Raw genomic sequence first — 15,330 nt, 5'->3', positions numbered from 1 at the left:
AAAAATGTTTCAAATAAGATTGTTTCCTTAATGTGGGCTCCTTATCTCACCAGCCTGGTAGACATCAACCTGCTGTTTTAACTTGTTGAGATGGTTTACATCCACTGTACTGGTACTCTTCTGCTTCTCAAGATCACTGATTTCATCTTGTTTCGCCTTCTCTTGATCAAGAAGTAACTATGTATATGCAATACAAGGATAGGTAAATACTAATTATGACATTTATAAATGTTATACTTGTGTGTCCATCTCAATTCTTTGTAAGTCCTTTTCAATCTGGTTGATTTCTTCTTTCAACTGTTTCATTGTTACTTCAAGTCTGTTCTTATTCTCTGCACACTCCTGTAGGAAGGGGTGCACCTCATCAAGGGTGACTAATGAGGTGTACTTGAAATGGTCACTATAATGAGGTGGTCTTATTAATGAGGTCATGAAGTACACCTTAGCCATATTTGGGGCCCATATGATCACTATTAACAAGGTAGTTTTACTACAGAGGTGGTCACTAAGCGAAGGTGTCATTGTATTGACAAGCCATGTGGTAACTAGTAGAATACCTTGTAGGACAGTTCCTCCTTTGAAAGCTTTGTCTCCATCTCTTTTAGCTGATGTGGTGACACATCAGATTGTAGCTTGGATGACATTCTTCCCTTCATCACTCTGGTCCCTCCCCCGCTCATTGTTCCAGATGGATTCACTAGTTTTCCATCCAGTGTCACCACACGATGACGTGTCCTTCCCTGCGTAACAAAGAATACACCTTACATAAGATAAAAATCTAGGCCATAAGCCAACTCTGAATTAATATAATTATGTTGAATATGTGTGTGCATGTGTAGTGTGTGTTTGTGTACATGTAAGGCATGAAGCCGTATATTCAGAGGAAGCTCTCTTACAGGTTACATGGAGGAGAAGGGAGGCCACATAACCAATTACCATTTCTCACATTTATAGAATTTCAACATGCATTCACAGAATTTGTACACAATTCTGCACAGACACACACTTACTTGCAGTCCAACTCGAATAGCTTGATCAAGGTCTTTGGAAACAGCAGTGTCTCGCAAAGAGTAATAAAATGCTGGTGAAAACCTCTCATCCTTGGCACGAACAAGGTCAAACAATCTTGGAATTTTTTCAGGTCTAAGTAAAGATTAATTTAAAAAAAAGAAATTTTATCCACCTCAACTGTGCCTATAGCAGACATGTAATCATACACCTACACTAGTGTATACACTGATATGGCTTGTGTAATGGTCAACATTGAAAGGCTTCAACAAATGTGCTTAACTTACATGGCCACTTCCTTCTTGGCTGCTTTTCTCCATTGCTCCATCTATGGAATAAAATAATTATATGTTACTTCGAAATTACTAGTGACTATGTGAGACATTAGTCACAGATATTGCAGATGTTGGCAACAAAGAAGCATTACCTATGCTCTAAACATGTGTCATTATATTAACAAGGTAGGCAGCATACAACTTTAATGGATGCATTGTAAGTCTTCTGTGTATATTGTTATTACCTTGTCAAGGGCAATAAATGTGGCACAGCCTAAATCATGTTTCTTCAAGAACTCTACACATTTCACAGCTGTCTCCATGGTGTCTACCACAATATCGTCTAGTCCTGGACAGGCTGTGCTGATGGCAACATCGTACTTTTCGTCAATAGTCCCCAGGTCTCCTAGACGACCATGGATTCCTGTAATCGATCCTTGTTCACGCTGCTTCATCAGTGAATCCAAAACACGACCCCTACACATGATCAACACATTCTATTGTAGTAATTGTAACTCTATTAATACCAACCACTGGTTAACATAGCTACTACTGCCATACACAACAAAAACAACAGGTTTTATTCATACCAGTCCAGACATATGCTGCTGTCATTAAACACACAAATACACACAACACTACACACAGACAACTTGTCAGATACACACTTTATAGACATATACAAACACCCTACAATAACAAAGTCAAGCACCTCAATAAGGGTATCGCCAAATGCAGACACCTCTTCATAATGTTTGTCTAGACTGTATGGTCCCATTAGTGTCAGTTTTGTACATACAATTAGACCAGGACACCTCATAACAAGGATGTATTCAGGGTACCCAGAATAGTTATAGAGAATGCCGCATAGTGGACTACATTCCACATACACACACTTATATGTAGCACATTTGTAACTTGATACAAATATCACAACTACACATAATCACAAGTATATGCACATACTACAACAATGAACACTTGACCACATAAATCCACCACTTGATGGGCTACGTGTAGCAATGTGGTTAGGACACTTGTACAAATTCAGCATATAAACATTGTACAGTCTATGTACCAACTGGAGTAAAACATCACGCAGTGATGGATACTAAAATGGTATAAACCAGAAATCAAATGAAGTATGTAAGGGAATGAAAATGAGAACTAACAAAACACAGATGCTGTCAGGCAACGACAGGAGAACATCCTCCATAGCAACCCAATTAGGAATCCAAAACACAGCCACAAAATGGCACACACACAATCATTCACCATTAAGTGATTATGATTTAATATATGATTGGTTGACATTACCGACTCTTGTGACTCTGTAGAGCACTCTTGGCTTCCTCAACTTGAGATCGTGTGCTTCTTAGCTGTACTGACAGTTTGCTCTCTGTGCCTGCTGCTGTCTTCAAGTCCTTTTCAGTCTTCACCAATAGTTTCTTCTTGTCAGTAACAGCCTCTTGCATTTTGGCAAGTTCACTAAACACACACACATATACACAATAACATCTTGTGCTGCTATCCTAGAAAAAGGCAATACCGTTTATTTCTTTCCTGGTCTTCATTAATCTTCTTTAAGCCAGCCTTGGCTTCCTGAAGTTTTCTCATGGCTCCATTGCATTGCTCTTCATAAATATCAAGTTCTGTCTTTGCTTCAGTGAGCTGTACGGTTGTAACATAATACAACAGATGGGAAGACAGCAATGATCACAGTCCAACATGTATAACTCCTTCCACCATTACCTTTGATGCTGAATCACTGGCTGCCTGTTTCAATGGTATCAGTTTCCCTTCATATTCCTACAATAGCAACAAACACCATGTATAGGTCAGCCAAACAACAGCAGTCTGGGCCCTGCCAAATTGTTTTCTCAATGGTTAGTTAAAGTACTATTGTACACTATGGGACCACACAATATGGAGTCTATGCTGTGCATGGATCAATGCATAACCTCCTTCTCTTTCTGAAGGTCTTTGGTTGAAGATCTCAAGTCTATTAAAACATACACTGTGAGATATTTTATTACAGTGATGTAATTGCTTACTTGCCAGGATCTGTGATAATATTTCTTCTTCCTTAATCTTCTCAGCCTATCAAATAAAATATATTAATAGATACTTTTATGATATATGAAATGCACTGCTAAGTTATTACATAGCACATGTCAGATAATGACTGCCAACCATAGCAAATATTGGTGAGGGATTTGAACAGAAACCTGCAGACTACTGACTGATATTTTGAGCTCTGTAATAGTGTGTGACAGTGCATATTATGGAAATTGTGTGTAGTAGTAGTAGTAGTAGTAGTAGTAGTAGTAGTAGTAGTAGTAGTAGTAGTAGTAGTAGTAGTAGTAGTAGTATTGTCTGGCAACCATAGTCACCCAAATTGATATTCTCGGTGTTGCATGAAAATATTACGAAATGAGACAGTTTACACAAATCCAACCACGTGGGCCATTCAAGGCTACCACTTGTATGACGTCCTCCCCAAAAACTTTCTCATTACAGTTTACAATAACTAATTACCTCGTTCAAAACACACCATTATGTACACAGTCAAGGAATGATAAACACATTAACCTAACCTCTAAACTTTTTATCTTTTGAGTATGCTCTTCAATTTCAACCCTATGTTTGTCCGGAAGCCCTTCCAATTCTTTAAGCTGGAACACAGACCAAAATACATACATAGTTGACCTGTGTAGCTAACATATTTGTATTTACCTTTTCCCTTTCTTTTTCAAGGTTCTTTTGTGTCTTTTTAAGATTGGCCTTGCAGTTCTTCAATGCCTATTCAAAGTGTAAAGTAATATAAAAAGGAAAACTATACATGATGTACACCATACAGTAAGGTATTGTACACAATAATAAACAATGCTGTGTTGTACACCCCACAAGCAACAAACAGACGTGCACGGGAAACCTTCACAATGCAAGGAACATAACACAAACATCATGTGGTTAAAAGTGGCATCACATCCCTTCACACATCCTTGCATAATCAGAAGTTTTCTTTACAACATAAAATTTGTAATCCCCTAGTAACCACATTGTAACTGCTGACAACTAAACACAATTAGTTAGTAATTGACCACCAAACATTTTCAGGCAGTGTACAAGTGTACACAAACATAACTACATAACAAGGTTTAATGCAATAACATTTACAGTGTCACTATTGTACAAGCTTACAATGATTACCCACAGCAACTCTACAACTACTTGTGACAGACCTGCCTGCCCTTAATGTCTCTTTGTTCACAGGAAGCCATTGCTGTTTTACACTCATCCTTCTTTGTGACTAACTTGTCATGTGCTCTGTAGTGCAACATTGTGCGTCATTTGTCTAAAGATGCGTATATACCACTCACTTCAGTCCCTTCTTGTGCTGCTCTAACTTCTTGTTCAAACTTCCTGTGAGTTTAGCCAACAAGTGAAATCTCTCACATTACTGTTGTTACGTACCTTTACAGTCAGCCAAAGTTGAATTTAGCTCTTTCAGTTTCCCATCAATCTCCTCCTTCTTTTCTTTACTTCTTGCCTCATGTTTGCTACATTCATAGCTGTAACAAGCAACACAATGCTATCCCACTTTCTTATCAGACATGTTACAACACAAATTATATTGTTTCCATGTATGCCCATACAAAGAATCAGTCAAAAGAGCCACTATTTAACTAGTTGTATTATTGAGTGTAATGTGAACTATACTCTGTATGTATGTCTCATGTATAATGTTACATACAAGTGAAAATTGTGCTTAAATTCAGCATTGGTATTGTCTCCCACTAAGTAGGAGTGTGTGTGTGTGTGTGTGTGTGTGTGTGTGTGTGTGTGTGTGTGTGTGTGTGTGTGTGTGTGTGTGTGTGTGTGTGTGTGTGTGTGTGTGTGTGTGTGTGTGTGTGTGTGTGTGTGTGTGTGTGTGTGTGCATTTAGCATGGAATATAATAGATTTGATTCAGGTACACAAGATGTCTTGAATTATACTACGTGCCCTTCAAGCCAAAATAGTGACTATAGTGTGCACTGCTATTAATCTACCACTCATTGACCCAGTGGTGCTATGAACTGTAATATAAGAAAATATGCCTCATTACACACAGAGACATGATGATGCCTTTGATGCCTTGCCACATCAAATAAAGCTGTAAGCTTCACAAAATCTTAATTTCTGATATTAGGTGCCAACAAGAAAGGAACAACACCAGTAATCACATGTCTAAGACACTAGACTTCATGTTGATAATCCTATAGGCACATATCATTGTCACAAAGTGGTTACACAATAGCCTATGAATTCAGGATGTCTACAGTGTACATGTGAAATAGGATAAGCACAGCATATGTTGAGTGTCTTTCTCACAATGAGATTGGTGTGGCTTCATTGTTGCTCTTCAACAAATTTGATACCAATAAGAAGTGTTTGTGTATATTTGATGCCATCAAAGTTTATAGACAAACACACACCCACAATGATTATACTAGCTCACTTGAAGAATAAGGTGTAGATTGATATAATGAAAACATTGTGTGCCTTAATGATCAGTGAGATAGAAAATGAGTGAGTGAATGGCTTATTGCCACACACATTCTCAATACTTATGCGGTGTTAATTTACCAACCCTTAACACTATATACACAACTCGACACACACTAACATGTATCTTTGGTAAAGTGTATGCTGCTTTTTAGCCACGTCTGTCTTCATCGCTAAAAACTCTTCAGCTTCCTTTTTCGCTTCCTCCAGTTCATCTTTCTCCTTCTCAGTAGACTTTACTCTGTTTAACTGAAACATGAGATTTAACATTATTATGTGTACATCTTCTCAAAGAAGCCAAGTATACTGGGTGTGCACAGGTACTCCATAATATACAATTATCACTAAAAGGTAACACCAAGCACCCATGCATATAGGTTATATACATGCTAATAGGACAGGAAGTCATGCCTGACACTTGGTCAGTGTTAATATCACATATAATATACAGTATCACAATGACAGTGTTAAAGAAAGCTGGCTTGCCATTATCACACATCGTTAAAATAGCAAACAATTTGAAGCGTGATGTAATGTTACAGACTATCAACCATAGTAATTAATGTACGGGAAATTCCATACACAGTTCTCCTATTACAAGAGGTTATATGAGTTTGTTCACAGTTGGATGGCTCACTTCACTCAGCTGATGGAAATAGAAACCCCATATATGGCTGTGTACTCAAGACCAAGCCATACGAATGTTATAAACTTTATTCATTATCTTACAAGTAAAGCTGTCACCTTGTTGCTATAAAGCAAAAAAAAGAAATTCATCTGTTACGTAACCATTCCTACCACCTTGTGAATAACAAAAATATCACTTGAAGCATATAATGTGTAATTTTTGAAACTATGAAACCATTTGTGGGGCACTGGACGCTGCTAACTACACTTGTACAGCTACAAAACACAATTATATTAAATTCAAGATGTAATATTATTGTCTAGAGACCTGTTATACCTTTTCTCCTCGTTGGTCATTCAACTCTTCAACTTGTTTTGCTAGTTGCTCAATTGGTTCCTTATACTGACTAGAGCCAATGATGTCCTCAAGAAATTCTAACATTCCATCTTCATGTTCTGTCTGGGCTTTTGGTTTGAGCATTGCTATATGTTCCACCTCTCCCTATGTGCCAAACATGTAAACCCGTCAACTTGTCAAAGTGCCACAATTAACAACAATAACAGTAATCAAATTAGGTACCTCATACCTGAAGGATGAGAAACCTGTTATGGTCTAAGTCAATTCCACATCCTCTCAGCAAAGTCGCCACTTCACGGAACAATACTTTCTTCCCATTCAAATGGTAAACTGAGTTGTTGTCCTTGTAAGCAGTCCTGGACACCACAAACTGACTATCTGGGACTACCTCATATCCATCATCTGGCTGTAATATGGACACAACACAGGAATCATGAGTCACCACTGACAGACAAGGCCAACACAGATACTTCTATTCAAACAAGATGTTTACATGACATGTAACTTAGGCAGAAACTTAGGTTGTGTACAGTACCTGTTGACACAAGTCCTATATTTCAAACTGTTGACCAGAGTAGTCAAAGTGTAAACATACTGTACTGAACCAAATGCCAGGTATGTGGGTGCAGTTTGACAATTCTAAGCATAAACAAAACCACAGCTAAAATGGCCACTAACTTGTTGAATTGAAGCACCAGTAAAGTACCATGTAGGCAGAAAGGACATATTTCATGACCGATGATAGCATCATGAAACTATAATCCTGAGTGTATGAATTTTGATTGTGATGAGTTGTAGTGGCAGCAAAGTCTTGCTATTATAAACTTGAAAATGCAAATATTTTCACAAATTTTCTGCCTATATGAAATTACAATTACACACACATGATTAAATGGTTGACCAGAATTTCAGAAGTATTTGGACAAGTACATTTTTGCAAAGAATGAGTTGAGCTTGTACCAATAGGACTGCAATGCATCGGCATGTATACTAGATTGCATCAGTAAACATGTGTCCGGCGTTGATTGCATTCCTTAACAGTTTAACTGTCAGATCACTAACTTTGCTTGTTTGCCTACTGGCCATGCCCCACTAATTCTGTGCAATGGAATACTACTGATTTTATGGCCTTGAAAGATAACTAAGCATGAGATTACTGACATTATAATTATGAAAAACAATCCTTGGCTATTCATTTGGTATGCATGGTACATGAGGAGGTATGACATATACTTCATATGGATAAGTATTGATCTACAGTTGGTTGTGAGCTGAATGGGTTCATTGCACTACTGGCTTTCTCCCCCCCCCCCCCCCCGATGACAACCTCTTTCATGGCACAAAGACTGTGTAGCTATTAAGAGTGTGCCATTCCTGTCTCACTATGAAATGGAATAAAGTGAATCCAATCCACTTTGATTAAATATCAACTGAAGATAGAGTATTGTTAAGTTACTAGGTAAAAGTACAGTACACACATACTTGTGCTGTTCTACTTAGGGACAGTATTTTACAATAGAATCAATACTTTTTGCCCAAACTGTTCCATCATGACATATAAAGCCGTAGCTTTTTGCAAGACCACACCCAACATTGCACATGGCCTATACAGCAACCAAATTTTCAGTGAGTGTAAAAAGTGAGTGGGGCATTACCATTCAGTGGACTGGATTACTGGACTGACATATTTTTGTTTTTGCACATTATATGGTTGGATTTCTTGAGTTTTGCCACCGTTTGGTAGCCTGCAGCCCACTATTAAACACTGGATACGGGCAGAGAAATGCACAAAAATTGATTTTGCTACTGTTCAGTTATGTTGCTATACAGCATGGGGCTCAATACAGCATTTACTCCTTACCTTGTAATACCGCTATGTAACAGTGATGGCTAATCAGCGATCATCTTTCTAGTTGATGATGATATCCTTCGAGCAAGCTGTGTGGTCTTTTGTGGCATCTATAGGGGCTTAGCTTTTTCAGCACTGGCACTTATGATTTCTAATCGTTAAGCCCCTATGTTGAAAGAGACGTCTGACCACAAAATACTACACAGCTCACTCGTTGAGCTTGCTCTTCATCAACTGCCCATATTATTTAATAGGCTACCGTAACAGCCATTAACTAGTGAAACTCAACAAATCCAACCATATAATGTGCAAAAACAAAAAATATGCCAGTCCAGTAGTATGGGTACACCCAACATTTTGGTAGGTTATACCATCTACAGTTACACAGTTGTGCATTAAAAGAATGTACAAAGTACATACCAAGTCAATGATTCTCTGAAAGTGGATGCTAACAGTACAACTTTCAATGTCTCGATGTTTTTCAGAATTGTGTATCAACACTGACAGCTTCTTTGATCTTATCTTCCTCGCGCGGTACCCAAATACAAATAGAAGTGCATCAATCACATTTGACTTCCCACTGCCATTGGGACCGACTATAGCAGTAAAGTTCTAAAATATTAGAAGCACACATTTGCATTTAAAACATTCTCTAAACGCGAGTTATGCTAACATGGAGCTTGTATACTACAAGCTATTCCTTAAGCATTGCAGTCATGAAAGACGTGAAAGTGCCTGACCTTATGAAATATGCCAAGTTCTTTCACTCCCGCATACGATTTAAAGTTTTCGTTCGTTATTTTGGTGATCATAAGCCTTGTCTCTCTGGTCTCCTCCATCGCCATATTTCCTTCCTCTTGAGCGTAAGACCTTACAGAAGGTAAACCGTTCAAAGGGAGTTTCAAAGCATTCCGCCAATTTTTTTCGTATTTTAACGTATTCTGAGGCCGTTTCTTGCATTACCGATGCCCACGTAAATTCGCACCCGTAAACGGCAGCACTGAGAAATTACTGGAGAAGTGAGCTAGTCAGTCTAGGCAAGAGTTTAGGTCATGTTTTATCTGAACAACAGAATTATATATGAGTGTAGATCTCGCCATAGTCTACAGTATCTATGATCTCGTTAGACGAGGTACTTATCGTCTTTTTTATCCACCACTATTTCAGCCTCTGATCCTACCCGAACATTTTGCTTAGCTGCCAAGTCGAATCGTGTTGGTTAAAATAGTTTACATGTTTTAGAATGAGCTATAAAAATATTCTCGGTTTTGCTAGGTTATCGTCACTTCCGGAATACGTAATGAGCTGAACACCAAAGCAATACTGTGAAAACACCGAAGCCTCAACAACGCCAAATTTGTTTATCGGTGCCAGTATTTTGAGTAGATTGCATCGCATTGTTGTAGTAGAGAGTGGCTGGTTATATGTTAGCAACTGTTTAAAATTTTGTCAGTGAGAATACGTCAAAGATTATGCCTCCGAAAAGGAACGAGAGAGGGAAAAAGAACCGAAAAGCTAAGGCAAACGGGTCGACAACATCCTCGCAGGGTAGCCTATCTACCTTGGCTAAAAGGAGTCCCCCTACGCGAAAGGCAAAAGCAAAAGCTGGAAAAGCAGTCAAGAGGAACGTAGCCATTGCGAACAACACCAAGCCTCTTGTCAGTGTTGGGAAGAGAAAGTCGAAGAAAGTGAACCCAATTTTTTTCACAGCAGACGATGGAGAGCAGTATCGTGTCGGCGGTGAGTGCAACAGCATCGTGTTGTGTTGGGTGTGAATTTTGTTGTTTTTGGGGACAGATTATGCTTATGTTGACGCAGAGAGATCGGATCTTCCCTACCACATATGCCGCATCCGAGATTTGAAAACAGTAAGCAAGTATATAGATTAGAATTAGGTTTAGTGGTTGAAACGCATACAAAATGTGTCGTGTCGTTATCGCCTTTCCAAAACCTTTCTTTGAGGCGATTGTACACATACGGTGTAAATTATCGTGCAAGCGTTAAGAATTATTGATTCTTATTTACCGTTTGTAACAAAGGTAACTTCCGCTTGGAGGTTAATTAATGTATGGCTTTACATTCTTTGTAGACCCGCAAAGAACACGTTGTTGCCGACGTCACCTGGTTTTACCGCCCCAGCGAAGTACCCGAGTCAATTTACTTACATTTGTTAGAAGACCAGCAACAAGGTGAAATACCACTTCAAATCAGCTGGTACAAGATGTTAAATGGTTAATTGTTGTGTAGAATATGGAAATACATTTAAAGACAAGAGGATAAAAGAAAGGCAGTTGTTTATTTCATTGTCTTGTCAAGACCTGAGGCCTCTAGAAGCTTCGTTGTTCAGGTTGGTGGTTAGTGCAAAGTTTAATGTGTTAGTTTATGTTTATTGTGTAGGGGGAAGTGTGAAGTTTTTCAGCTGACAAAAGATACGCCGCAAACAGACTTGGAAAGATTGTTTGAGATGAAAGATCAGTTCTTTTATTCCTTGGCATACAACCAGGAATCAAGGTAGTAAAACTAAGTGGTATTGAAAACTTTGTCATTTAAAGTTCCCCTTTGATTTCAGGCAATTTACCTACACAACTGAAGAGCTCTTCAACTGTCCATACATTCCACAAAGTCAGCAGGTTAGCGCTTGTAAGGATTAACACTTTTTGATTTCCTATGGCTGCTGTAGCTATTGAAACTAAATGAAAATGTAGTTGTTATACATGTTGTGTATTTATAGGCTGTGTTACCTGAAATCAGGAGTTTCCCAGCTGAAGGTGAAAAGGAAAAAGAGCATTCAGAACTGGTGAGAGTTCTGTATTAATTAGTCTCATTGCTTGTTAATTACATGTTCTATTGTCCCCCATAAGGTTTGGGAGCCAGCCATTGAAGATGACCAGTTATTGACCTGTCTCAGGGCAGCTAGGTAAATAAAGTATATGTTAATGTCAACATAGGGTGACTTCATAGATGTAACTTATCACAACCAGTTGTGTTTATGTTTCTAGTCTGGTTTACTGTATCATTATAATATAGGAGCATTGCTCTTCATGCTGGATTATGGATCAATGGCTATGTACAAGATGGATACTTGGTAAATGCCTTACTTAAAGTGGTATGAGTATCATGTCTCTTTTGGTTCTCCTTTGTAGGCTGCTTCTTCAGACCAGACCACTCAAACAGTTTTTGATACGGTAATAGCATAGCAATAACATGCCATGTAATTCCTACTGGTGTGTTATAAATGTATTACAAGGTCTTTGTAAATGAATCATATTGCATTATAAGGCTTCACCTATCTCCTACAGCTATTCAAACATGGCTATGATACTGAGAAGGTCTTGAAGGAGCTGGTCAAGAAACCAATGGCACGCAACATCATTACAAGAAAGCAATGGAGCTTTAATGACTCGGTTGGTCCATTAACTTTAAGTATCTGTTCATGATAATAGTGTTTGTTAAACTGTTGAACTCATTAATATCCTGTTTTAAATGTGTTATTTTTTCTTTCAGTCGTTATTTGCTCAGGGTATTAAACAATGTGGCAAACACTTCTCAAGAATTCAGTTAGAATATTTGCCAAATAAGAACATTGTAAGTTGAAAATGAATGTCTGCTGTCTTCATGTGTAATGTTGTGTGTTTGTGGTGCTACAGTGTGAATTGATAGAGTTTTACTACCACTGGAAGAAGACTTCAGATGGTATGGATACCAGAACAATTAGAAGACAAAAGAAACAGCAACATATCAAGACAGCTAGACAATACTATAAAATACAACAAGACCCTAACCAAGAACTTGGTAAGTGCTGTCTTATATTTTTACTTTCTTGTTTATGTCACAACTTCTTGGGCAGATGACATTGGCTCAGCAGAAGAGGATGAAGGAAGTGAAGAAATAGAAAAAGATACTCGGTATGCAGGGATATTTTTTTGCAATGCTCTTTTATTGTTATTCTTCTTCACTTTCAGTGACTGCATCTGTGCCCATTGTAGTACCAGGGAATCACCAAGTTGGCATCATGCTGGTCCTAATAAGCAGTTAATGTGTGATGAATGTTGCTTGTACTACAACAAGTATGGAGAAATGAGACCATTTTTGAAAGGTATTTCTAAAGAAAGTGCAAAACACCATGTTATTGTTTATTGACTAGGTGTTATTTCAGAAGAGAACAATACAACAGCGTCTCAACACCTCAGCAAAGATTACCTTCAGGTAAACCATGTTTTAATTACACCTTACAATTATGTCCTAATACTCTTATCATGGTATGCATGTAGGAGTAAGTGTGTGTGGCCACTAAACCACTGCTTGTTTGTTTAGACACCACAGATGGATAAAGCCAGCGATAGAGCTCAAGGAACAAAGAAGAGTCAATCACCAGAAAATGGCAACGGTGATGGGACCATGCTACGTAGTGGCAGAGTGTGCAAGCCGTCAGACACAAGTGAGGAAAGCACTGAGGGAGAAGACTATGAGGAAAGTGGAGAAGACGATGAAGTACAAGAAGCTAATGATGAAGAGGAGATGGAAGGTAAAATATTCCAACAATGACAAAGTGACACATCAGATTAAGTCCTCGATAAAGAATATGCCAATTGTTAGTATAAGGTGTTAGAATGAAGCCAACTGTTCTATAGCCAGAAACAAGTTTTCTATTATTTGTTTTATACCAATTTAAAAGTGAAGACTCAAGTCTCTGCACTTGGAGGATGAAGAGATGATGTTGGCTAAATGAATTGTGTTATAGCTACTGTAGTACATGTCATCCTATGGGTTCTTTAACAATTAGAAACCTTTTTGGTGATGTCATTGATACATCTGTACAACCTATATATGATGGCTTAATGCTGAATAGTCCATTTCAATAATATGTAAGCAGTATGGGAAAAACTACCCGTAGCAGATTTTACCGTGCAACAGACCTGTTAGATTTTGATAGACTAAACTTGAAAGTTGGGCGTACCGGGACATTGTGGGTTTGTTGTCACCTATCTGTTGTTGCATGTCTACCTGAGTAATTGTGCCATTTATAGCATATGGTATGACCTCATAAAATAACAAAATTCCTGTGGTGTAATTCAACCTCTATATAAACTTGAAATTACCTTTAATATATTTTTAATATTAACAGAGTCCGACTGCAGTGAAGAGAGTGATTCAAATCCTGCTGCTGCACTTTCTGCTCTTAAGAAGAGGCCGGGGAGATCATCCCTATTAGTTCATCTTAAGGATAAGGCAGTAGATGGTGTTGACAAGCCGCTATTACAAAGAGACTTAGGAAGTCAGGATCTTGAAGATTTAAACAAAAGCAGTAGCAATCAGGGAGCTGATTCATCACTGCCAAGTCCTAGTACAAACGTGTCATCCTCAGAACAGTTAAACACCAGCCACAATTCATCACACTTAACAGATCCCTTACCAAATGGAATGACCAGGGTGCGTAATGCAGGTTGTGCTCGAACTGATCTGACCTACACTTGGACAAGACCAAAGAACACAAATAAGGTAATTGGAATTCTAGCACAGTGTGTGGGTATATGTGCATAAGTTCATTTCGTGATTTAATAACATCTATGCTGACATAAATTGTTGGATCTATGTTTGTAATCAAGTCTATTAGTGGGGAACATTTATCTATGAATAATCTTATGCCATTTGTCATTTCAATGGGGTGATGATTATAATTAACATGTTGTTGTTTTCCATTCTAGTCTGTGGCATCATCTGTTGCCAAGCCAGTCAAAACTCCTCAGTCTCCCATAGCTTCAACACCATCTGTGCAGCACACACCTTTGATCTCAGTCTACACACCAACCATGAGTGTACCCCCTAGTACTCCATTTGTTTACCCTCACGTGGGAGAAATGTACAACCATGAGCAGGCAGCAGTGGCTGCGATGGGAGGACTTGCATTTCAAAGACCGCATCATTTTTATGAGCAAGAGAGACTAGCAGAGTTTCAACGAATAATGTACCACAAGCAACAACAACATGGAATGCATGCAGAAAACCATATGATGTCACCAGCTATGATGCAACATCCGTACCTCCAAGGCATGGTCATGTACCCTGAGATGTTAGCTGCCGCTGGTGGTACTCCTGAAGAAATGATGCTCAGGCAGCAGCAACAGCAGAGAATGATGGCAGCCGCTGCAGTGGCTCAAGTAGCACCGCACACTCCTAGCCCTGAGATGAACCACTTCCAGTTTGACCCAAGAGTAGTGATGCAATACAATGCCATGCCTGGGGCCCACCAAGAGGAGCAAGTGTATGTACAAATGATGGAGGCACGTCTGACCCAGTTTGTTCAGCATGTAATGCCACTAATGCAGCAACCAGGATTTGCTAATGGACAAATGTTGCAGCCAGAATTTGTCAACGAACTCCAAAAGCACTACGATCTGTTTAGACATCTCTTATTACGGAATCCTGCCAACCAACACAACCCTTTGTTCCTTCAAATTGGACAAGTGCTTGAACACTTAATAACACAGCAGAGGGCATCCATGGAGCACCCAGTAAAGTCTAGTGTCATAGTAAATTCATCTCATTAAATTAGGCATATCTGAAGTAGTCATTTATTTTTTGTGTGTAAAGTACAACTAGATATATAATATTCTATTGTATATAGTACCATTTTTAAACACATTACACTAAATATATTGCTGAA

The 15,330-nt window shown here is 38.6% G+C and overlaps 2 protein-coding genes across 4 annotated transcripts in view; one reads left to right on the top strand and one right to left on the bottom strand.

Annotated features, from left to right (window-relative positions):
* The window catches only part of LOC136261679 (structural maintenance of chromosomes protein 4-like), an 18,134-nt gene extending 8,251 nt beyond the window's left edge, over window positions 1-9,883 (bottom strand). The window contains exons 1-21 of one of the 2 annotated variants that reach the window (XM_066055723.1): window positions 9,407-9,883; window positions 9,087-9,278; window positions 7,047-7,223; window positions 6,797-6,961; window positions 5,954-6,081; window positions 4,761-4,858; window positions 4,667-4,709; window positions 4,529-4,613; window positions 4,020-4,085; window positions 3,881-3,958; window positions 3,338-3,383; window positions 3,245-3,285; window positions 3,036-3,092; window positions 2,833-2,954; window positions 2,601-2,771; window positions 1,529-1,760; window positions 1,296-1,336; window positions 1,011-1,143; window positions 558-740; window positions 238-342; window positions 51-177 (exon numbers count right to left, since the gene is read on the bottom strand). In XM_066055723.1, coding sequence (XP_065911795.1) covers window positions 51-177; window positions 238-342; window positions 558-740; window positions 1,011-1,143; window positions 1,296-1,336; window positions 1,529-1,760; window positions 2,601-2,771; window positions 2,833-2,954; window positions 3,036-3,092; window positions 3,245-3,285; window positions 3,338-3,383; window positions 3,881-3,958; window positions 4,020-4,085; window positions 4,529-4,613; window positions 4,667-4,709; window positions 4,761-4,858; window positions 5,954-6,081; window positions 6,797-6,961; window positions 7,047-7,223; window positions 9,087-9,278; window positions 9,407-9,511 — 2,395 coding nt within the window. In that variant the 5' untranslated portion in view covers window positions 9,512-9,883. Of the gene's footprint in view, window positions 1-50; window positions 178-237; window positions 343-557; window positions 741-1,010; window positions 1,144-1,295; window positions 1,337-1,528; window positions 1,761-2,600; window positions 2,772-2,832; window positions 2,955-3,035; window positions 3,093-3,244; window positions 3,286-3,337; window positions 3,384-3,880; window positions 3,959-4,019; window positions 4,086-4,528; window positions 4,614-4,666; window positions 4,710-4,760; window positions 4,859-5,953; window positions 6,082-6,796; window positions 6,962-7,046; window positions 7,224-7,495; window positions 7,559-9,086; window positions 9,279-9,406 lie in introns of those variants that run through there. The other variant, XM_066055724.1, reaches the window with a different exon arrangement.
* Window positions 9,666-15,330, top strand: LOC136261681 (arginine-glutamic acid dipeptide repeats protein-like). Of its 2 annotated transcripts, none has more exons than XM_066055727.1 (19): window positions 9,666-10,406; window positions 10,464-10,534; window positions 10,756-10,855; window positions 10,914-11,013; window positions 11,064-11,177; window positions 11,236-11,296; window positions 11,398-11,463; window positions 11,528-11,583; window positions 11,694-11,751; window positions 11,810-11,851; window positions 11,966-12,070; window positions 12,171-12,251; window positions 12,314-12,458; window positions 12,514-12,571; window positions 12,629-12,762; window positions 12,823-12,872; window positions 12,981-13,191; window positions 13,792-14,165; window positions 14,372-15,330. In XM_066055727.1, the coding sequence occupies exons 1-19, from the start codon at window positions 10,139-10,141 to the stop codon at window positions 15,212-15,214; spliced, it is 2,937 nt and encodes a 978-aa protein (XP_065911799.1). In that variant the 5' UTR covers window positions 9,666-10,138; the 3' UTR covers window positions 15,215-15,330. The 2 variants fall into 2 exon arrangements, with proteins under 2 accessions (XP_065911799.1, XP_065911798.1); XM_066055726.1 differs by having other exon boundaries at window positions 9,667-10,406; window positions 12,811-12,872.

The sequence above is a fragment of the Dysidea avara genome, chromosome 7 (assembly GCF_963678975.1).
Source record: "Dysidea avara chromosome 7, odDysAvar1.4, whole genome shotgun sequence".
NCBI classification, from domain to species: Eukaryota; Metazoa; Porifera; class Demospongiae; order Dictyoceratida; family Dysideidae; genus Dysidea; species Dysidea avara.
This window is presented reverse-complemented; position numbering and strand designations above follow the sequence as displayed.

Excerpts from the sequence above, each read along its gene's own strand:
- LOC136261681 (XM_066055726.1), top strand. The coding sequence starts at position 10,139 with ATGCCTCCGAAAAGGAACGAGAGAGGGAAAAAGAACCGAAAAGCTAAG. Across the intron at positions 10,856-10,913 it reads GTTAGAAGACCAGCAACAAG|AATATGGAAATACATTTAAA; the intron begins GTGAAATACCAC and ends ATTGTTGTGTAG. Across the intron at positions 12,071-12,170 it reads AATGGAGCTTTAATGACTCG|TCGTTATTTGCTCAGGGTAT; the intron begins GTTGGTCCATTA and ends TTTTTCTTTCAG.